Source organism: Leptodactylus fuscus, chromosome 10 (genome assembly GCF_031893055.1).
Source record: "Leptodactylus fuscus isolate aLepFus1 chromosome 10, aLepFus1.hap2, whole genome shotgun sequence".
In the NCBI taxonomy this organism is placed as follows: Eukaryota; Metazoa; Chordata; class Amphibia; order Anura; family Leptodactylidae; genus Leptodactylus; species Leptodactylus fuscus.
Genome location: NC_134274.1, coordinates 28229682 through 28253662, shown reverse-complemented (window position 1 = coordinate 28253662; position 23981 = coordinate 28229682). Strand labels below are relative to the sequence as shown.

Sequence of the window (23981 nt, the reverse complement as noted above, 5' to 3'; positions counted from 1 at the left end):
TCTCCTCAGTATCAGCCCCTCATATACTGAATCCCCTCACAGTATGGCAGTAAGCATTTACTTTCCAGGCCATCTTCTTCCCTCCTGTAGATGTGAGATCTCCCAGTTTCTCCTCCTGCCCTGTGTTCTGCACAGGCAGGGATTTCAGGGCCTGTCCCCTGACATGTCTGCAGTATTCAGCACCATACACATAGGTTACTTTCACACATCCACATAGAAGGTTTCCACAGGTGAAAAATTTTAAATGACCCCATAATCTGTGGTGACACCTTTTAGTTGCTTTGTCCATAGATTTTGCCACTCAGACTAAATCCAGATGTGGCTGAGATTATCTGCTTGAAATCCCTATGTATTATTAAAAATCTGCAACAATTTCCCATACGAATGAGAATGCGGGAAATGTACAGACATAGGGGCAGGATGCAAATGTACATAGATTTTTGTATGCTTATAATAAATAGCTATGACCACTACCTATATACCTATCAATGAGCACTACTTATATACCCATGTATCAGTGCTTATAGTAAATAGCTATGACCACTACTTATATACCTATCAATGAGCACTACTTATATACCCATGTATCAGTGCTTACAGTATAGTAAATAGCTATGACCACTACTTATATATCTATCTATCAGTGCTTACATTAAATAGCTACGACCACTACTTATATACCTATCAATGCTTATAGTAACTAGCTATCTCCACTACCTCCACTACTATACCTATCAGTGACCACTGCTTATATACCTACCTAGCAGTGCTTATAGTAAATAGCTATAACCACTACTTATATACCTATCAGTGACCACTACTTATATACCTACCCATCAGTGTTTATAGTAAATAGCTATAACTACTACTTATATACCTAGTAGTGCTTGTAGTAAATATGAGGACAAAGTTCCTCACTGTGGAACAATCAACTCTAGAGTCCTCTGAAATTCATAAGTAGGCAGAATGTCGGTATAAATTATACCCAAAATCTAAGCAGGTTCCTTGTTTGCGTAATTATCAGGTTTGGCACACGGACAGATCGAGATATGCCACAATTATTAAGGGGAATAACTAATGTATTTATCTTTACCCATTGAATAGAGAATAAATACTTGATCAGTGGAGGTCTGAACACCAAGACCCCCAACAATCCTAACAACGGGGTGGGCGGGGGGAAATGCTCTCTCCTTGCGCACAGCCAGGCTGAATGTGGGCATAACCTGTGGTGGACAGAGGACAGAGCTCCCATTCATTTCAGTAGGAGCACCAGACATTTAATTCATGTAGCTTAAAAAGTCTGAAAAACACTGGATTTGCTAAATGTTACTTTTTTTTAGCATCATCTGCCAAGAACGTGTGGCTTAGCCTGTCAAAATGCACGGCAGTCACCTGCCCCCCCCCCCCTTTACTGGCAGAATTATACATTGTTTAAATAGATATATAGCTGTAGATATGAGATTAAGATAGACAGAAATAGATGGGTAGAGAGAGAGCAGGGTAGCTCTATGCACCACCTACTGTTCTCTTACATGCATTGCAATCTACAGTGAAACCTAACCAAGCAGGCTAACTTTACTTGTTTGCATGTCAAGAATGATGTTTTACAAAGTTTTACAGATAATTTCCATGTTTTACACACTTACAGCATGAACGATATATACCCTATGTAAAGCTCTAGTAAATGATCCTTTGACAGGTTCTCCTTTTCGTGTTTTCTCACCTGCCTGTGAGCATCAAACATGTCTGTGTAGGCAAGTCAATTGTGGAATTAAAAAAAATAAAAATTATATATTCTGAAGAAGGGCCAAATTTCTATACAAATTCAAAATCCAATAAATGGAAGGTAATATATGTTAGAGGAAAAGAGCTTACAGACGACTAAAATGACGTGTTCAGAGACATGGGGCAGTGGCAGAAATTTCTGCAACATATCTGCTGAGTGTGAATATACCCATTAAAGTATAACCCCGTCACTGTAGCTAGTTAATTGGCAATATGAATTTATTATGGCTGTTGCTAATGAAATCCTCTAATATATTCCTGGCAGGTCTCCAAAGTAGGAGCTTCAATTAGTGCATATCCACTGACCCCAACAGAGGAACTTACCTGACCCAAAGGATTTGCCCATCTGTAGTACAATATGTGTAAGTGCAAGCCATACTAAAAATCCATTACTGACAAGCGTGAGTCTAGAATGCAAGTGCATGAGAATATATATATATATATATATATATATATATATATATATATATATATATATAATTTTTTTTCCCATTTTCATGACCAATTACTAAACATGATAGCACAGCAAACCTCTACAATAAACAATTAAAAAGGACCTTTCAATAGGGGCTGCTTTACTAATTGTGGTTCAATTGAAATTTTTTCTGTAGCCCTCACCATTCCTGAGCTTAGGGTGCGTTCACACAGAGTAACGTGCCGCGTGATGTGGCACGTATACAGCGTGTGAGACTTTGCGCGCCGTAAACGCTCCCATTGATTTCAATGGGAGGTAGAATCGTATATGCCGCGTTATTTTGCGGCCGTGATTTTGCGGCCAAAATCACGGCCGCAAAATAACGCGGCGTATACGATCTTACCTCCCATTGAAATCAATGGGAGCGTTTACGGCGCGCAAAGTCTCACACGCCGTATACGTGCCACATCACGCGGCACGTTACTCTGTGTTAATGCACCCTTATAGTTTCAGCACAGTTATGCACTTTTCTGTCAGGTGGGTGGACCTTGTCTGTCTGCTCCAGCCCAGGAACGCCCACCTGACAGTACAGAGCATAATGGTGCTGAAGCTATTAGAAGTAATTTTTGGGGAACGGTGATGGGGTAGAGAAAAGATTCCAAATGAGCCAGACTCAGTGGAGCAGACCCTCTTGAAAGATTGTAGTTAGTGGATGGGGTCCTCTTTAAAACCTTAAGTGTGGCTAGTATTTTTTCAGGTTGTGACTAATAAGCAATATTCCATGCTTCCTCCGCTTGTATAAATTACACAGTAATAAATCCCCTAAAATTAAATAAAACACCTAGAAATATATTGTAAAGCCTCATGCATATGCCTGTAATACAGATCTGTAGAATAGCGCTCATAGACCACTGCAGGCCCATATAGTACAGTAGTGGTGGAATCCGCCTGAAGATAGGTCATGGCATAGGAAAAAAAATAGCTACTGCCCCGAATGAATGCGAGGCGCTTTTTGAGGAATCTGCCTCTTGCCTATCCTTGGAACAGGTCAATAATATCAGATTGGCGGAGGTCTGACTATTAAATAAAACAGCTCCATGCACTGTGCAGTGGCTCTAAATGGTACTGCAGCTCTTTCCATTCACTTTGACTCGCATTTGAATACAACCAAGGGAAAAAATAAGCCTAGTATGCCAAGAATTATGCTACCTGTATCATGTACGGTGAGCAATTTTGCTAAGGCCTGCCCTAATTTTGTAGTTTTATGACACTTCTGATAAAGGTGCTTTGATACTTTTAGTAAATGTGTCCATTGTCATAGAATATGAATCAATTACATTGTGCAGACATTGCTATCATGGGTCTTAGTGCTGCCTGACCTCCACGACTCTATTGATATTGTTACAGACCATGCAGTGATAGCGGTTATCAGCCTGTCATATGTAAATGTGAAATAAACCCCTTTATATAATCTCAAGTATATCACCTCAGTGTGAAGGAAATGGACAAGAGCCAAGGCAAACACTGATTAGATGTCATTTATCTACAGGAGCTTTAGGTGGCCTCGGTTAACCCAGGAGAAAGCATTAGGCTTAGTCATTTATTATGTGCTAATAGACATAGGCGCAGGAATATATTGTGAGGCCAGATACAAAAATATAGCATAAATATGAGATATGTTAAAGGACTTCTTCTTAGAATACCGGTAGGTCACGAATATCAAAATCAGTGGGGGTCCGCCCACAGATCTTCTGTTCAAAGAGAGCACTGTGTATCAAGTACTCCGCTGCCATTTTGATATGTTAGACCTCCTCCAATCTAATATTCAGAACCTATACTAAGGATAGGTCATCAATATGTAATCCTAGAAGTAATGGTCAAGATCATGATGTGATGGTCAATTGTGAGATTTCCTACAATAGTTCTACCTCTGTTATATAAGAGATATGCTATCAGTATGGTATAGAGACACGTTACCCTGTACAGTAGTAATAAAGTCATTGTACCTGTGCTTTGAACCCCCAGGGCATGGACGCTGGTGATTTCCCCATAGGTGGACTTTATGTGAAAAGTTTTGCGGGAAAAACCGTGACGTGTTTCTGACGCCTGCAGAGCATTTTTGCTGTGGCCTGCTGCCGGGGCCTTGGGCTAAAGGAGATGTGGGTATTGGTAAATACTTGCATTCCCTATAAAATAACAATGTTTTTCACATTTGCTCACATTTTGAGGTCAATTGTGGTGACTCCTTTTCGCTTACCGTGGTGAGGTATATAGAGGCAAGGCAATGGTCACGTCTATTGGACTATTACAGACCCACTATAAGGGTACATTCACACAGCTGAATTTTTACTAGCTGACTAAACTGCACTGCAGAATTTGCTGTTGAATCCGCTGCGGAAGTTGCAAAGTCCGCACGGGCCAGGCGGTATTTTTCCTCCTCTCATTCACTTCAATGGAAGTTATCAAGCAGAATCTACCTGACGATCGAACATGGGGCTTATTTTATCTGGTGGCTAAAAAAAAGTCAACTAGAGGAAAAAAAAAAATCAGTGCCTGAAATGAATGGGAGGAAGATTTCAGGTGGAATTTGGAGCTGATGTTATAGCGGAATTCACCTCAAATTCAGCTCCAAATTCAACCAAGTGAACATTCCATAAAAATGTATCTAGGTTTGGAGGGCCAATATAACACAAATGTGGCGCATAACACTGGTGTGAAACTGACATAACCAAATGCTCATGTGTGTTATTTAGTATTCTTCTGTTTCCTGCCTTTGTATTTAACTCGGTTATATCCTGGATTTGGCTTTGGGTACTGTGGAAAGTTAATATATGGCACTGAGCTATTATATTATGCTGATATGTGACATGGAAGGTAAAGAATCTAATTCAATATGAATATTGCATTGATCATACAATATTGCAACATACTAGCAAAACCATGGCCAGGCTGTAATCCACAACACAACCACTGGGTGGCTACACATAGACACACAGATGAATACTATCATAGATGTGAATACAGCCTTATCTGGATAGGTCTAGACAAGAAGAAAAGTAAGAACTGACACATCTGAAATGGAAATGGAGAAATTAGTACTGAATCTTTTTTAATACATTACCCTTGCAGCTGATTATTGTTATTATTATTATTATTTTCCATATAAGATAGCCAACCCCTTTAACAAACACACATACCAACATCTCTATTTTGTCATCGGACTAAAATGGAAGTATTATGACAGCCTATATCCTAGCAAGTTATTTTCATATGCAAATCTATCACTGAAACAAGATACAGCTCTATAAATAGCTCACAAAACAAAAAACCCTGACATAAAATATGATATAATAGAGACAAGAGACAAATCTTCGCTTCTGCTGTGTGATGTATGTATTAAATCATAGATGACTACACATATAGAGAATGTAATATAATGTATGTGTGATAGTAAACAGTATAAACATGTAGCAGTGCTGAGCTTGTGCAAAGCTGCAGAAGTTTCATAGCTCCTTATAATACTCGTACAAAAATTATTTTCATATGGCTAACATATATAGAGGGCTGACAAATCATAGAACTCTGTACAATTTTTGTTACAGTTAACTTATAGTTCCAACATCTTAAAGGATTATTACTATCTAGTAAAGTCCTCTGAAAGAAGGTGATCTTATGATCTTAACTCAGGACTACACCAGCCTTATGTAAAGCCTAGACCCCCTTCTTTCCTTACATAGGACTGCTGTAACCCGCAGCTTTTCTCTTTTTGTTTTTTTTTACCCAATAATGGATGCTTTTAATAGGATCCAATGAACGTACGAACGCAGCATTGGGCCAGGGTTGTAATACTGATGTAATGACGCTCTGTATTACAGTCCCATTATATAACTTACATTTAGGGAGCCTTCCAATTATTGCACAGCATGCCGAGTACCTCATCTTTGATTTTATTTTTTAATTTGGCACGCCATACAAAAAAGTTTGCCTACCCCTGCCCTAGATCAACACCATCCAACCTCATCTCCTACAATCTGCTAAGCAACGTGAGAGCACATCATGCAAAAACTATGACAAAGCAATAATAGAAGTAAACAAATGGATCCATTTCGGGAATAGTTAGAAGAGTCTGAATGATTAGATACAGTACTGAGCGCTCCTGATGCCAGGAATCAGACAGGATTGTAAGCCTGTTCCATAGATGATTATCTGCCTCATTGTAAACACTGGTTGATTTTTGGCGCATCAGATTGGAAGTTCAGTGTGCTTTATACAGTGAAATAGGATGCAGCTGTGATCGCTCTTGCAGATCCTATTTATAACTGTCCGAATTGTGCAGCTGCTGAAAGCAAAATGGCTCTTGTGTTGCTGATGAGCAAATTAAAAAGCAGAAAAAGAAAGTAAAGTGATTTTGGCGACGCGGGGGGCTTCCTAAGTAATCAAACATCAGGATGTTTCCATTTACTTATAAAAAATCGGGCCCCTCCATAATGCATGAGCAGATTCCAGCAGCCTGCTGTACAGGTCTTTAAAGACACACCTGCCTTGAAAGCAGAGAAAGTGGCTGTAAATCATAGGATGCTTTCTGCGAGGTCTGCAATTACATAGAAATGAACCGCTCAGGATATTTCACTAGAAAGAAAACTCAATCATTACATCTCATTTATAGCTAGAGAACTTCTTTTATACTGCAAAACGGCCTTCATTTCTTGGATCCCTCCTATAGAGTAACTATTCATGTCCCTCCAGGACCTTTAATGTTACCTTAGGTCAGCTGCGGGAAGGCCGGGGACTGTAACATCAGCACTGCTGAGCTAAGACCATCCAAAGGATCCAGACTACAGGGAATATGGCCCCTTACTTGCTTTAACGGTTACTACAGTCATTCCAGTGTCACATTGTCCTCACATTATAGTAGATGAGAACACATTGAGAATGCGTTCATGGGTGGATACAAGAAGCAGGGGGCATCTGCAAGAGCAGTATATGGGCAGTATGCTTTACAGCTGCTAGTTTGATGAGAATAGGGCATAGTCCACTAAACATGGTCCACTTATGATAGTGAAAATGGTCACGCTGTGATGTGCAAGGTGCCACAAACACAACCCAACAGTCAGCAGAGAACCAACCCTGCTGGATTTCTGTATGGCTACGTTTTGTCTGGCAGCTTGACATTAGTATAGGTGTGCACAAAGGATTGGTGACCTCTATGGGGAGGCGTTTTTTCTACGTGCATTCTGATGCGGATTCAGCACCAAAAAACAAAGGGCTCGTTCACATCTGCGTTCTTCTTTCCTTATTGCAGGTTTCCGTTTCCTGCATAAAACAGATGCAGGAGACGGAAGCCTGCAGGAGACTTTCTCACCCATTCATTTGAATGGGTGAGAAAGCTGTCCGGCCGTGCGCGGCAGTGAGCGTTTTGCGCTCTCCGCCGCGAAACCGGGTTTTATAATCCGGACACAGAGTCGGACATGCACTACTCTGTGTCCGGATAAAAAAATCCGGTTTCGCGGCGGAGAGCCTAAAACGCTCACCGCCGCGCACGGCCGGACCCGGTCTATGGTTTCCGTCTTCTGCCATGCAGAAGACGGAAACCATAGTACGGACACATTGAACGCAGGTGTGAACCCAGCGTCAGTGTGAATGGACCCTAAGGCTGCCACTAGGGAGAGCAAACAGACTAAAGATTTGTTATAGGTTTATTAAATTAAATATTCTCCACTTTCTTTAAAGGCCAACTACAAAAACATCAATGTGATGGGGAGTTGCTATTCTAGCAATATCTAAAAATATATTTATTAAAGTTTCCAAAGCTCAAGCTTCAGTATAAAGACCTGGCATTCCTGACACATTGTGAACCTTTTAACTTGGCGACTTGCCGCACCTCATTTATTTCTGGATAATCATTGGATTATCAGGATGTTCCAAAATAAAGCACTACTTTGTAGGGACTTGTATGTGGATAGCAGGAATATTATCAGAGGGACAGCAGTAAAAAGCCTCTTAATCCGGCTGATGTATAACTACTTATTTTATCATGAGAAAGGGACTTCAAGACTCCTCTTCATTTAAAATAAGGTGCATTTTTTTAAAAAAATTTTAAGGCTGTATTAATACTAGGTTTTCTTGTGGTGTTTCCATTTGCTTTATAAGGGTGTCCTCACCTGGCACTAATATACTGCACAGTTTACCACATACACTTCCATCTGAAGTGTATTCAGTACATGTGAACATACCCTTGATGTTTAGGTAGAAGCTAGATATCTTAAAGGGATTGTCCAGTTATTTTTTATTAATGACTTAATCTCAGGATACATGTTATACTGAGTCTTGTTCCATAGATAGATAGATAGACAGACAGACAGACAGACAGACAGACAGACAGACAGATAGATAGATAGATAGATAGACACTCATCTTTGCTTACTCTATATTACGCTACCTGCAGACACCATGTTCAGCAAGACAGACTCCCTTATAATACAAGCAGCCCATTGCAGTCATGACAGTGAACTATATACACACAACTACCATATACACAACTAGACACGTTATCATTGTGAATAGCTATATAATGCACATGCACTATAATACATTTATATAATGTTTCTCTTACTTGGTTTCCTTCATGTATCTTCCCGTTGTCTGATCTGCCTCCTGATCTCGGCTGCTTTGATTGCAGAATCCCAATGCCATGTCTGCTGGAGCCATCAAACATCTTCTTGTCCATGTGGTGCTGAAGGTCCCGGGAACATGCAGCATTTTCCTCCAGTTCTGTAGCTCTGTGAGGGTAGTTTTCTTTGTTATTGTCATCTCTGCTAATTAGAAAGACACAACAATAAACAGAATATGCACCTAAGGGATGGCTATATTAACCATTTACTGTCCAAAATAATTGTCACTGATGTCCTGATGTGAAGAGGCATTAAAAGGGGTGTCCGAGATTTTTCAAAATTATCCATGGGCTGAAAAATGTACAAGGGCAGGGTCACACTACTGTCATTACTGTCTATTATCCTGATCCATTATAGGATGCCAACACAATGATGATGCAGACGAAGCACCCTGCACCTGTGTCTATACCTTCATGCAGCACCAGATACAGCCTATAGACAAGAGTGCTGCTATGTCTCCATGTTTTCTGTAGTACAATAGAGCTCCAGATTCACACTGATGTCTGGTAATAAAAGTTCATCATATACAAAAGGAAACAACATTGCTGTCAGCCGCTGATGTTAAGTGGCAACCACAGTAATCTCAATGTATGACACGACATGGGTCAGTGCTGCAAATTAGATTTTCCATTGCAAATTGATAGCAAGAGCTGGGAGGCAAAGAACCACTAAACTTTCTTAACCTCATTAGTGTTGTGTTAACCTAGTGAGAAGGCCATTCATCATAACCTTGTTCTCACAAGACGCCTCACCACACATGAAGACAGTTGTCCGGAACTAAATAACCACAATCGAATTAATCCTATCCTATCCCGATCAGCACGCAGGAAAGATAGTTTAGCCAGTTCTTCTCTTCCTCTGAGAACTCGGTGACAACTAATACCCTGCCAGTATAATCCCCATAGAGATTATCACCCAGCAGCCTAACACCCATCAACATCTTGCACTCCTCTATCATTGAATGACTAGGCAGATCTGCAATTCAGGAACTTGGGAAAACTGAATAATAATCTATGTAGGATGGATGGCAGGATTGTCAGGTCCTATTTATGTATTGGCTGACAACCAAAAGATAATGCAGCCCAGTGTAGAGTCCCCAGCACCACCGCTATAGAAAGGACAGCACAGACAGGACAGTTCACATTCATGCCGCAGAAACCACCGGAGAGAAAAATCCTGCATGGAGGACTTTTCTCTCTACCAGTTTCAGTATAAAAACAGTGGACACCATTATGGTCTATGGTGTCCGTGGGTGTCCCATGCACACATGTGTACTGAGCCTTACCTAGCCGTCCGTCCCAGACTAGTGCAGTCACTTTCGGTGTCAGACCCCCACCATTCAGATACTAATGGACTAAAGTTCATTAGTCCAAAGATTTTAGCTGGGTTTTGCTACATGTGGCCTCAAGACGTTATGCTGCTGCATTTCAGTTTACTTATAAGGTGGGGAGCGATTCTTGACATTGGTACAAGTCTCCATGAATTCTAATATAAGAAAATCTGTCAAGCAAATTTATGCTGCCCGATCTGAATACTTGTAAGTGATACATCAATGGAATTTGGATCACTATTTCTCCTCAGTTCAGGAAGCAAGCCACAAAATGGCCTATACTACAGCTGCTGCAATATCCAGGCTGTGTACCTTGCAGCAATTAAATAAATGTTGTATAATCACAAAATATTTAGGTCTTAAATATTGTATACGTACTGTGAATTTCACCCCTCGGATACCAAGTGTGTCTGACGATATAGAGGTCAAAGCCCATCATCTGAACTCAATACACGAGCTGCCTGCAGTGGCCACTAGATGGAGCTCAGGAGCTTACTGCATACTGAACTCAATATCAGAAATTACACATCCCACTACCAGTAGGACAAGCACAGAAAGCTTACCATTTTGTGGTATACAATCATATATTTCCACCTTATAATTTTTACACTCACTTTGCAACTTTTCTAAATTAACTCATGTCCTCTTGGTATATATGGTAGCCTAAATCACTTCAATTAAGCTTAGGGCTGATGGATTGATATAATGTTCTGCAATTCAATGATGAATAAAGCTCAGACTAAGAGATCCATTAATACATCAAAGATGGAATTAAATGCAGATTTAATAAAGCCAGTTAGAGATTTAATTGTAACCTATTTTTACTTCAATGTATCAGAGACCCAGGTAAAAAAAAAAGTGCATTCTAGGTCTATTGGAAATCCATCCAGAAAAGTGCAATATACTCCTTTATATAGCGCAGATCTGTCCGCCTAGTGGAGAACGTGTCCATGAGGGTTTTCACTACTCACTGTGTGGTGTAATGGATGGGTGGTGGTCTTCAGTGCTCCTATTTATGCACTTTTATTCTAAATATGCCAAAAATTCTGTGATGTCATTGTTTTGATACAGATTTCCAATTCCCCTGCACAGACATAGTTATATAGTAGGTAGCATGCTGGCTACCTGCAGCCTCCACTAGAGGGAGCTCAATCATAACACAGCATCCTGTAAACTCCATGTAGTAGTCACTACTGATACCCAGCAGGTTATCTTTTCAATCTATGCCTATGCAGGGGATTTGGGGCTCAGTATTAGAAAAACTACCCTGGCTAGTAGAGAATACTGTATATGAAAAAACTAGCAAAGAATTTTGGACTGTATTGGTTGCTGTATACAGGGCTCTCCTATTGTATAGATGCTGCTGCTTTAGTTATCTTTTGCCTGCAGAACAGTTATGGCTGGGTACAGGGGTCACCAATGAATTTATTCTACTAACATGATGGTGGCTGTGCAGGGTCTGACATACACCACAACCTCTCCCACTGTAAAGACAACCATTAAAAAATAAAGTGACGGACAGATATTTTGTTAACCTCTGGATCCAGACAAAGGAACAGCCAAGTCCTTGCATAAGAGCTTTGCATACAAGAGCCCAAGTATGGACCTGTGTGAGTAACAGGGAAGGGGATATTGACCCCATTTTCACTCTCTGTTAATTTCAACAATTGGAAGGGAGTTTTCTGTTCAGCATTTTTGTATGTATTGTATAACACTATAAAAACTAACTTCAGTAAAGGAGCCCGTACATTACACTAAACCCACCAGATTCAGCAGAACACAAAGCCGTCTGTGTATTAGGTGTCCACCAGCATTTGTAGCCGGATATCAACATGGTCAATCTTTGGTTCTCAAAGGAAATAGATGTAAGTCACAATGGAGAGAGCAGTGTACTGCCAGGTCCATACATTGTGCTATTCCCACCACTATGGCTCCTGGAATCAGCTGGTTGGTGGGGGTGCTAGACATTGAACCCTCACTTATATGACATCTCTAAGTTTCTCAACCCAGTATGCAAATGTTATAGTCATTGTGTTTAGCCACATTAAGTATATTGGGAGTTTTCTAGTATTATCAAATGTCCTGTAATATGAGATACGTATAATTATTACCTAAATTCAACCATTGATCCAGCAACAGTCAGTGGATTTCCATATCCTAATCAATATCTAACAGGCATGGTATAGTGAAAAATGACCACAAAAACTAATGTATTCATAGAAAGAAGCACAATGGACCAAAATGGGGCCAACCGGGGACAAGACCAGACTGTATGTGCATGCATTACACATCTGCACTTGTACAGCAATTTCTCCTTCCTTTAGGTCTTAGCCACCATATAATGGCATGTGATTGACAATGGAGAAGCTATCTATTATCATTATATGACTATGATGACTACAGGAATACATGCTCACAGACAACACTGGACTAGTAAAGTGCTACTAAGTGCAGTCATTTCTCTCTTCGCTCATATCATTATAATTATCTATTCCATTCTTATAATCTAAGACCTTGTTATCTACCATGACGGTCTACAAAATTGGCTGATACCTTGTCAAAAACACTGTGAGAACAAAATCGCCTAGCACAAAGTCATACCTTCTACACTTATACGAAATATAAGAAAAAAAAGTCATCAGTCAGAATCCAGAGCGACTTTTTACGTCATCTAAAACAAGGAAGAGTCAAATTCAGGGTTTACCCAGCACGATGCAGACTCAGGTATTAGTGAAAACGTAACCTTTATTCTGTATTGTGCATACAGCTGATAAAATATACAATGATGGCGGTGGGGTCGGTATACCTTACCCCACGCGTTTCAGAGCAAGGGGGTGCTTATTCATGGCATGTGGGAGCACTCGTAAGCACAACATTATATAAGGATAAAATCAAACTTAACCAGGCCCCTCCCGTCTACACATTGACGGAAATGTCATCAGTATGAGGATATACAACAGATGAGAAAGCTGAGAGGAGCAAGAGAGACATGCGTTAGTTACGTTTTAACAAATACCGGAGTCTGCATTGTGCTGGGTAAACCCTGAATTTGACTCTTCCTTGTGAACAAGTTTCCTACGGGGGAAACCTCCCGTGCACCAACAACTCCGTGGTGACGATCATCTTCTCCACAACAAACGGGGCATGTATGTGTGTTTTTTTGTCTCTTTTTCGGACTGCAAATACTGCATATTCACTGGGCTGTATGTGTTTGTAATTTTCTTTGTCTGGTCATCTACAACAGTCTGATGTTACAATAATGTAGATATTTTAAGTTTTCCTTTTTGGTGGCCATTTTTAAATGCTCCTGACATATACATACATCAACCACTTCTCTTAGGCTAGGTTCACATCTGTGTTGGAGCTTCTGTACGAGACTCTACCGCAGATTCCACTTAAAAATGGGGGAAGATAAAAGGCCTGCAAGGAGGACTTTTCTCTCCGCCAGTTTCAGTATAAAATCGGTGGAAACTGGCAACCCCCAAACGGACCTGAAGGACAGCAACCCGAAAGCTAGTGTGAACCTAGTATTGGACTCCCACTAGCACAATGCATGCCAAAAAATGTCTTTTAGGCAAATGACTGGTCAGTATATGGTTTCAAAACTATATTGAAAAGTATAGTATAGTATAGTATAGTAGATCAGGCTGAATGCACAGCAAGGGGATAACAATCCCTGTTTTCAGGATTGGTGGGGGTCTCAACAGTCAGACCCCAACAAACAGGTATAAATCCCCTATCTTATGGATGGAGGATATATCTGTACAATAAAGTTTTACTGTATGAGATACAGTATAACAAAACATATACAGTAGATGATTCACATATAAACAAGGCATGTGTGCACCAGAACCTATTGGTCCTATAAATAAGAAAATTCATCATTACAATATATTTAAAGGAATTGTACAGGACTCGAAAACATGGCTTCTTTCTTCTTCTAAGGAAGTGACATTATGTCTGGTGGTCACATGGCAATGCCACATCTCCATCCCATTAAAATGAATGGTAGACAAACAGCAAAGACCTGGAGGTCTGTATCAGGAGATCCACGCTCACTGGTATTGATGAAGATGAGGCACAAACCAACATTTCCAACAATAAACTCTTTATTGAAGTATAAGAACAATTCATCACAATGCATTTTGGGCCAGAACTGGGCCCTTTTTCAAGTGCAAATAGACACACCATCAAACAATGACACACGTTTCACCCATTCCAATGGGCTTCGTCACACTAAAATGAATGGGACTGAACTGCAGCACATCCATGTGATCACCAGACATGATGTGACTTCCTGAGAAGAAGAAAGCAGCCAAGTTTTTGAAGTCCTGCACAACCCCTTTAACTATAACAGCAACCACAAGTCATGTTTTCCTATGAATAATATTTCTGGCATATAGACTTTATACGCCATGAACAATTTAGTCTTTCCATTCACAGGCAGCATAAGTCTTGAAAAAATATTGATATAGTAAATATATTAGAAAGTTGTTGAACACGAGTTACAAAATATCTGTTAGTCTCAAGAAATAAACTGTAAAGTGTTTGATGCTCATAAATTTACAAGTAAGGCAAAAGCTGCCAAAATATGACTCAAATGAAACTCGATTTAAACTATACTTTTCCAACAAAAGAAAATTCAATTTTTCAGGAAAGGCAATGAAAAAACTCTGCATAGATTTATATATTGAGTTAGTAGAATTGTAGGCTTCGCTGAAGAAGCCGGCATACAGGAGTATAAGGTTTCTTCTATCAATACTCCCCGCAGTGTGAGCCGTGTATGGATTTTCTTTTTCCTACTTCTGGCCTCAGATTGTAAACAATACAAGAACAATTCCCCAAAGCAGAAATAAGAGAACAAAGACCAAATGTAATTATACGGTAATATTCTGAATATGAAGTTTTACACTTCACTGTATAAATACCAACAACACAAGATGTGATTTAGTACGTGATCTATTAATCCAATGGGCAAGGAAAAGCTGCCCAAAGTAAGAAGAGTCCGACTCTCATTTTCAGGAATTCTTTGCAAAATAAGGAAGCCTCTCTATTAGTAATGGTGGCCTATGTAAAGAATAGGCCACGGCCTGATGGGTATTAAGCATATCCCAATATTGTAGCATTGAAGCTTTCCACTTCAGACCCTGTAATCTATTCAGTGCTATGGGGGTGTAAAGTCTGAAAGACAGTAGTTTCCTATATCTTACATAGGCCGGATCATGTAGGCAGTGCACGCTAGAGATTAACGACAACTCAACAGCTCATGTACAGTAAGAGCTCAAGGTAATTCTAGTATTAGGGACACAGTTTTATGGCTGAAGTTCCCAGGCAAGGAACTATCTCAGTTAATACCATGTGAATAAACACAAGTTATATTTATTACTTTATTGCTCGCAGTTCCCAAGAAGAGTTATCTGGATATCAAATATACTGTATCAATAGCAAAACCATATTTATTACTGGTTATAACCATCTGGCTTCAATTTTTTGACCTTGTAGATGTTAATACAGTATTGAGTTTATATCAGATAATCATGAAAGTCTTATCATATATTGGTCTCATGAAACATACTGACTGCCCTGCTAAGGCTAGCCAAACATATTAGGTAGCTGCCTGCCAAACTCTCATTTGGCCAATAGTTACCCCATCTGCTTCCCCCAGTGCATATGTCCGTGGCAAGAAGAGAAAGCCAATGCTGGACAACTCGGGAAGTGGCTTATCCCCCCATGTTCCCAAATCTTATCTACCCGAACATCTTGTGTGGAGTAAGTCAGATAGCCCCCCCCCCCATTCTTATTAGATGGTCAGTTGGACCCAGCATTGGGTCATATGGTCCCACCATCGTATTAGGTAGCTTGTTTGATAGAACGGCTTTCTTCTTACCACACCCAATAAACATGTCTGTTTGGCTTGTATGTATTTTCAGTAGAGAGAAGGAAATAAGCCAGACAACTGAGGATGTCTTATCGCCCACAGGAGCAAAAGGATTGGAGCATTGAAATCCTGCTCAACCTTTCTTTCTCGTGACATCTGGAGATTTGGGAGGCCATCGCACATATTAGATACTTGACTAATCCCGATGAAATATAATGTGTATGGCCACCTTAAATTACCAGTCCAGTTACCAACATACCATGACTTAGGGCATGAAGAAATCCAAGAATTCAGGTGGATAATGCGACTGAAATTAATTTATTGGCCACTTTAAAGGTCAGGATGGGCCTTGGAATGAGGCACTGAGCATTAATCCCACAGTCTAAAGAATTTTATCCACAAATAATTTCTACAGACTACAAAAGTTGGAACCTACTTACTCCTGTACCCTTAGATAAGAAACATCTTTACCAAATACTATAGTTGAAATGCTTCCAATTTATGGACTCTAGACTCTCAACATCTTGTTGGAGCTTAGAAGTCATTGTTATATGCTCCATATGCGACTACTCTCCAAATGTAAGGTTGGATGTAACAAGATAACATATATGTACATAGTTACATGGTAATATGGTGAGTATAGTACATGTCAAATACTTCCTCAATCATTTCTAGTAAAGATCTCTTATTTATTGCAGAGAAAGCCATGATGTCCCCATGATACAGAGTTCTGGAATGCTGTTAATGTCAGACTTCAAAAGGAACAACAAGGTGGAATAAGTAGCCTATGCCTTATTAATGCTATTTATAAGTCTATGAATACCACTTAATGCCTTCTTATTGCTGCTGTTATTACATTAGACAGAAAAATGCTGCTGTCACAAACCACCATAAGGGATGATCCGCCTGACTTCAAAGAGGTGGAACAATGCCAAAAGCAGACCCACAGAGCTCACATTTCACAGTGAAAATAGTTTTAATGAAAGCCAACGCATTTTAGATTTTTTTCCCTCTGCCTATTCTAAAGCATTACTTGTATACGTATTATCATCTAGCACACGGTGGTAGTAATTATATGTACAATAATAATGGAATAATGACAGGAATATTAGGCTACTGGCCTGATTATTCAATATGACATGGAGACAATACCCAGTAATGTTCAGCAATTAAACCTAAAGTATCAAACATCATTATATAGCAGACTATACTCTGCAATGGCAGAATGGAGGGAGGAGGGCTGGAAGTGATTGTAACTAGAGTAATAAATCCAGAAGAAGTCTTGCTTAAGTGTACCTCCAATAATAGAACCATCTTTCATAAATCAATAGTGCATTTCAATATAAGTTACTTTACATTATCTCTTTATTAAAAAAAAACCCTAATATTTGCTTCTCCACTTATTAGGCTGCTCTTCTCCTTATTATCACTAAGCCTCAGTGGCGTAACTAGGAATGGTGGGCCCCCCCCTCCCCGACCGACACCGAAGACCTCGACCGACCCCCTCCTCCGCATTCCTGCACGCTCTATTATGTCCCTTAGTGGCCCCTGCACACAGTATTATGTCCCTCAGTGGCCCCTACACACAGTATTATGTCCCTTAGTGGCCCCATGCACACAGTATTGTACACCATAGTGGCCCCTGCACACAGTATTATGCCCCACTCTGGACACCCATAAATAATTATTATACTCTGGGGTCTTTTCAGACCCTGTATAAATAAAGCCATTGCTCTATTTATACAGGGATCCTGTTCTTGTGATGCTTAATGGTTGTGGGACAATCCCTTTAAGATTATAGACTAGTAGGCACTTTTTTCACAATGTGCTCAAAGCCCTGTCTCATGCTAAACTGAACAGTATGTTGTAGTGTCCTGTGTATAGTGTGTTTTTTTTACCTAATGTGGGGTTCTTTACAGTAACAGCACTGGAGTTGTGAAAAGCTCTGCTGCATAAGATGGGAATGATTAAAGAAGAACATTATTTAACTAAAGACAGTAGGTGAAAATCCACATTGAGCAATAATCCAGCCACTTTACTGTAATGCAGTTATACTGTGGTCATTCAGTACCAATGTATGTGACTGTATTGCAGATCTTTGTTGTACAGAACCAAAATATAGTGCACTGCATGCGTGAACCCTTGTCGATCGGCGCCTTTGTCATAGGTTGATATGGATGTCATATAAAACAGGTCTCTACTACTACTACCACTACTACTACTACTAGTGCTGTAAACCACAGGGACATAACACACTGTCTAAATTCTGTGGTTTCACAAAGTGGTGACACAAGGGTGGGAATATGAGTAAATTTGTAAAAGTATCAGAAAATTAACAAAGTAAGACATTACCATTAGAAAAAAACTAAAATCAAGGAATCTTTCCATATGCATGATATTCATTGAAAAAGAACACGAGAGCAGGGTCTCACCTGAGTCTGGAACAAACGGTTTGGTCCTCATGTAGGGAGGGGGATTCACATTCGCTCCTTTAAAAAAAGTACAAATAGAATTAAAATTTTACCATAATAACAGAATAGACAGACAATAAAAGCATTTACGCTGTAGTAAGAAACATTTCCATCAAAGTGAAAAATCCCTTGAGTTGTCCTTTATTGACTAAGGGTAAATTACACTCATTGACAATAAAGCAATAGCATACCCTGAGAGAAATGACTAATTGCATAAGGAGTTCCTTCACCATCTACTGCACTCCAAAAGGGAACCTGTAAACAAATTTGTGGACACTAAACTACTAGTATGCCCATAAGCTATTGATAACCTATCCTTAGAGTAGGTCATTAGTATCTGATCAGTTGGGATCTGAAAACTGGGTCTTCCACAGATCAGCTCGAGTGTTGAAGCCTGCAAGCATGTTGTCACGTTTACTAGTCACATAGCACAGCTACAGCACAGTCCCATTCAAGTACATGGGGCTGAGCTGCAATACCAGGCACAACTTTTATACAATGTATGGCGCTGTGCTTGGTATTCAGTTAAGAGGTTGTAATATGCATCTGAATTCTATGGCCTCTTCAACCAGCTGATCTGTGGCGACCCCCACCGATCATAAGTATAGGACATCATAGCTCAGTCCCAGGTAGTTGTGCTTTATTTAAATGATTTTATTCCTTACAACACATTTTCTACATTATCTATTTATAGATTTATTATATTACATGAATTATAGTTTGTTTTTTTATTTGTGACCGTGCATCTTATATAAAAAGAAAAAAGTTTTTGTATATTTTTGTTCCTTCGCCAAAATGAGCAGAGTTGAGACAGAACACCGCCGGATTTCACCTTTATTCTCCCCTACTTGCCCTCAACAATTAATAATGACTTTCACATCCGTAAACAGTATTCTTAACTTTGTAATATTAATATACTAAAAATAAACGTGAAAGTCTGAAGAAGCGTTTCACTGCTAAAAACAGGAAGCGCGCTGGGACACATACAAGTCTGAGTCAGTGTCATGCGATAGGGTAGATGGAATAAATACATGTATATCTACATGCATGCCTGCAATAGGTCATTATATTCCTGGAACAGAGGACTTTAAAGTGAATACCTACCCTTTAACACTGGATCATCTTGCAAAGTCTTTATTCCCCTATATAGGCATAGAGGTAAATGTCTATGGAAGGAATTTGGTGTTTTTAATCCGAAAAAAAACAGGGCTTCAGCCTCTCTACAGAACTTTTGGGTTAACTCAAAGATGTGTTCAGGATGTAACCACAGTGTGAAAAGAGAAAATAGATATGAATAAAGTATAGCAGGGACATTTATTATGTGGTTTAGGCTTCTCTCAAGGTTTGTACAAAAATAGGTATAGCAAAGAGTCCTAAACCACACCAATTTAAGGCAGTCTGTCACCAGAACCAGTGGTGTAACTAAAGTCTTGTGGGCCCCTGTGCAATCTTTTGTCTGGGGTTCCCTACCTCATCCCTACAGCGAATTCTTGTAGTGATGGTTACGGGTGCTAAGGAGTTTAATCCACCCTAGTGTGGTTCGGGTAATCTGTGGGTCTACTTGATTTATGGGCCAGATGGAAGTTGCAATCTCAATACTGATGCCAGTGCTTATGGGCCCCCTAAGGCTCCTGGGCCCCAGTGCGACTGCACCCTCAGCAGCCCCTCCATTTATGCCCATGATATCAACCCAACCCCGAAGATAGATAGGTTTGGGTGTTTTCCCCTTGGGAATTGTTGCCTCCATTGCCGAGATATTGCCATTTTTGTCAATATCCAAATGAGCTCTTTGGAGCAATGAGGGCTTTACCATTGCTCCAAACAGATAACTGGCAACAGCCTCATTACTCCAAAGAGCTAATTTGCATATTGCCAAAACCGGTGATCTACAGAGACACCAATTCACAAGGGGAAAACACCATTTGATTCAGGTGACTCTAATCTTTCTATATGCAGGGCTGGATTGATATGCTGAGTTCTTTTAATTGCAGACACCATTTTTGAGTGCAAAGTATTGGCGATATGTCCTCCAAAAGGTGGCTTAAGTTCAAATAACGAAACGCAGCAGAAAAAAAACACAGGAAAAAACCTTGTTTTTCAATGCTCTTCCACTGCGTTTTTTTTTGTTCTTTTTTTAAATCAAGTCTATGGGTGAAACACAAATAAAATATGCTACATTTTCCACAGAATATTTTCAACTGAGCGTATTTGAGATTAAATGAACTTTCATTCTCTTTGTTGCTGCAATATTTGTCCCCGTTACGTTTCCCACAACATCACAAAATTGCGCAATATGTGGCCTCAGCCTAACTCCACTTCTGACAATTTCATCATACAGTATGCAATATTGTGCACTGCCTGGCTAGTTTCATCCTGTCCAACTTTAGACATGGGCCACATTTACTAATCCTCCCTAATTTTTAGGCAGGGTAAACCTAGTCAGGCGGACTGAAAATAAACTGTGGAGCATATTAAGACATTTTTGTTTTACTAGGTTGAACATTAAATTTATATAAATAAACCAGATTTCAGGTTCACCAACTACAATGAATGTGGGCCATTATATCTCAAGTCAATCTTGACACTGCTCAGGGATTAAACCGACCAGAACAAAAGTTAGCATAACAGAGAAACATAAACCCTATAAGTATGTAATTGTAGATGTGACACGTCCCTATATACGTGACTCAGGTCAAAGTGTTGACAGTTCACTGTGTGTATCTATGTGCACACTATATGAATTTTTTTTTTTTATGTTTCTTTTTCGTAGAACATCCTAAAATTCTCATTGGGTCAAAGCCTGTACTTTGTGTTGTTGTTTTTAATTTGCTATTTCTTTCTTTTACTGTGGACACGTGGGACTCTGTTACAGCCTGCGAACCTACCATCACCCATCTACCCCATGTGTTTATGGAAGCTTGGCAAGAGAGCAGCACCCTGTCTACCTGGATGGCCTCAGACTTCTCTGGGCAGTAGAACACAGTGGTAAGAAGAAAGGAGGAGGAGGGCTTGTGATGAAAGACATTTGGGGCATTTTTTTTGTGGTTAATGGACAATAGAGCTGATGCAAGATACCGAACTATCAGCTGTGAGCATGAGATCTCACCACCTACCAAAGGAACTGCCACATGTTATCATGATAGCTGCCTATGTCCCACCACCTCTGCAAAAAACGTGTTTTTTTTTGGCCTGTTATATCTACATGCTGTGACCCCCCTCCTCATGTCCTCCAACTACATTCGGCTGTATTATTAACATCTCTTCACACAGAGAACTAAATGATCCTGCAGTGTGTCTGTGTTTCTTTCTTTTTTAGTTGCTATGATTCCTAGGATTTCTCTATCTGCCATGAGCTTGTATGTGTTTTCTCTCGTTTTCTCTCTTGTTTAACTGTACCATCTATGAAACTGCATCACTGAAATTTCCCCATTGTGGGACTATTAAAGGATTATCTTATCTTATCTCTTAAGCTCCACATTTAGTTCTGGTTTTATTTTTGGGTTGTTTTGTTAAATCTTTTCTCAAATTCGCCGCAAGGCCAATTAACAGTCTCTCTCTCTCTATGATATTGGTGCATTTATTTTACCCCCTATCTTCGCGAGACTTTCAGGATTATTTATCACAATATGGTTCTATTATCACGCTTCATGTATTTTTGGTGGTTCAGGCTAGGTTCACATCTGCGTCGGAGTCTCCACCAAAAATCAGCAGAAAGAATAGTCCCGCAGTATAAAAAAGGGTGACCACTGTTTTAGTGGACAAGATCTCCGTTGTTCGGGTACCCGAACGATGAAGAGCCCCACACAAGTGTGAACATATCCTTGTACTGTTTGATGTTTTTCTCAGATTACTGAATGCCAATCATTTTTTGTATTAAATGTATCAAATTAACTCATGCTGGATACAAATAAAATGGTGCAACTTTGTCTTACTTTACACCACTTATTAGTCGGATTACATTGTGGTAGAATTTTGCTCCCCCACTATGCGATGCCCCCTTCACAAGCAATGCACAGAAAAGGTTTAAGTTTGCTTCACATGGCCAAGTTTAATCCATGAAACCCAATTTGCGTGTGAACTGGGTTTACTGGCCTGAACAATTTTGGTGCAAAGAGAGCAATGGTGACACCATCATTGCACCAAACAACTCACAAGCATATCAGAAAAAATCTAATATCTTAGTAACTATGGCACCAATTGGGAAGTCGAAAAGAGTTTTATTCATCCTGAACCCCGACTATCTGACTGTGCTTGTAGTTCAGCAGGGACTGGTGACAGACTCCCTTTAAGAGCACTTATTTTATACATAAGGCTTAGTCTCATTACATTTCATTAATACACACAATACTTGGAGTTGGAAGTTCTTGGGATGGACTAATTCCTGAGGATAAAAATAAGATTTTCTATTTGTAGATGTGAACTTTGCTTTCCGATATAAAAGCTAATGAATATTATCTGTCTACAATACTGTTTGTTCCAGAAAGAGCTATTTTTGGATTTATCATATCCCACCTTCTCTTCCATTTCACATCTTGTTCTCTAAATTTGGAAAGGAGTCGAAAACAACAATAAAATGTATTTTAACCCATTTTAAAAAGGGAATATTTTCCAATTATGCCACATATAGCATCAGAATTCTAATGCAGGGTGCACAAACATTTAGCAAAACTAATATCCCCTACTCTAAGGCCCTATACACATGACTGTAATTTTATACGCAATTTCTATGGGTAATTTTTGTAGATGTGTTTCCAGGATGTAGAAAGGGTCCACAAGTTACCGAGCATGTCCTATATTTGTCTGCATTTGCAGCACAGACCAGTGTAGGGAAATATACAGGATCCATTATTGCGGATGGATTTACTGATGCCATATGGACATGTACAGTCCTATGAAAAAGTTTGGGCACCCCTATTAATCTTAATCATTTTTAGTTCTAAATATTTTGGTATTTGCAACAGCCATTTCAGTTTGATATATCTAATAACTGATGGACACAGTAATATTTCAGGATTGAAATGAGGTTTATTGTACTAACAGAAAATGCGCAATATGCATTAAACCAAAATTTGACCGGTGCAAAAGTATGGGCACCTCAACAGAAAAGTGACATTAATATTTAGTAGATCCTCCTTTTGCAAAGATAACAGCCTCTAGTCGCTTCCTGTAGCTTTTAATCAGTTCCTGGATCCTGGATAAAGGTATTTTGGACAAACAATTCAAGTTCAGTTAAGTTAGATGGTCGCCGAGCATGGACAGCCCTCTTCAAATCATCCCACAGATGTTCAATGATATTCAGGTCTGGGGACTGGGATGGCCATTCCAGAACATTGTAATTGTTCCTCTGCATGAATGCCTGAGGATTTGGAGCGGTGTTTTGGATCATTGTCTTGCTGAAATATCCATCCCCGGCGTAACTTCAACTTCGTCA

At 39.7% G+C, this 23981-nt stretch overlaps 1 protein-coding gene across 5 annotated transcripts in view; it reads right to left on the bottom strand.

Moving 5' to 3' along the window:
- FAM13C (family with sequence similarity 13 member C) overlaps positions 1-23981 on the bottom strand; it is an 84751-nt gene that overhangs the window by 47144 nt on the left and 13626 nt on the right. For 3 of the 5 annotated variants that reach the window (XR_012711750.1, XM_075257516.1, XM_075257518.1), the window contains exons 2-3: positions 18512-18568; positions 8814-9015 (exon numbers count right to left, since the gene is read on the bottom strand). Coding sequence is in view for 4 of the 5 variants with exons in the window: in XM_075257516.1 (XP_075113617.1) it covers positions 8814-9015; positions 18512-18568 (259 nt within the window). In the remaining variant the exon portion in view is untranslated. The remainder of the gene's footprint in view (positions 1-8813; positions 9016-18511; positions 18569-23981) is intronic. The other 2 variants (XM_075257517.1, XM_075257519.1) reach the window with 1 other exon arrangement.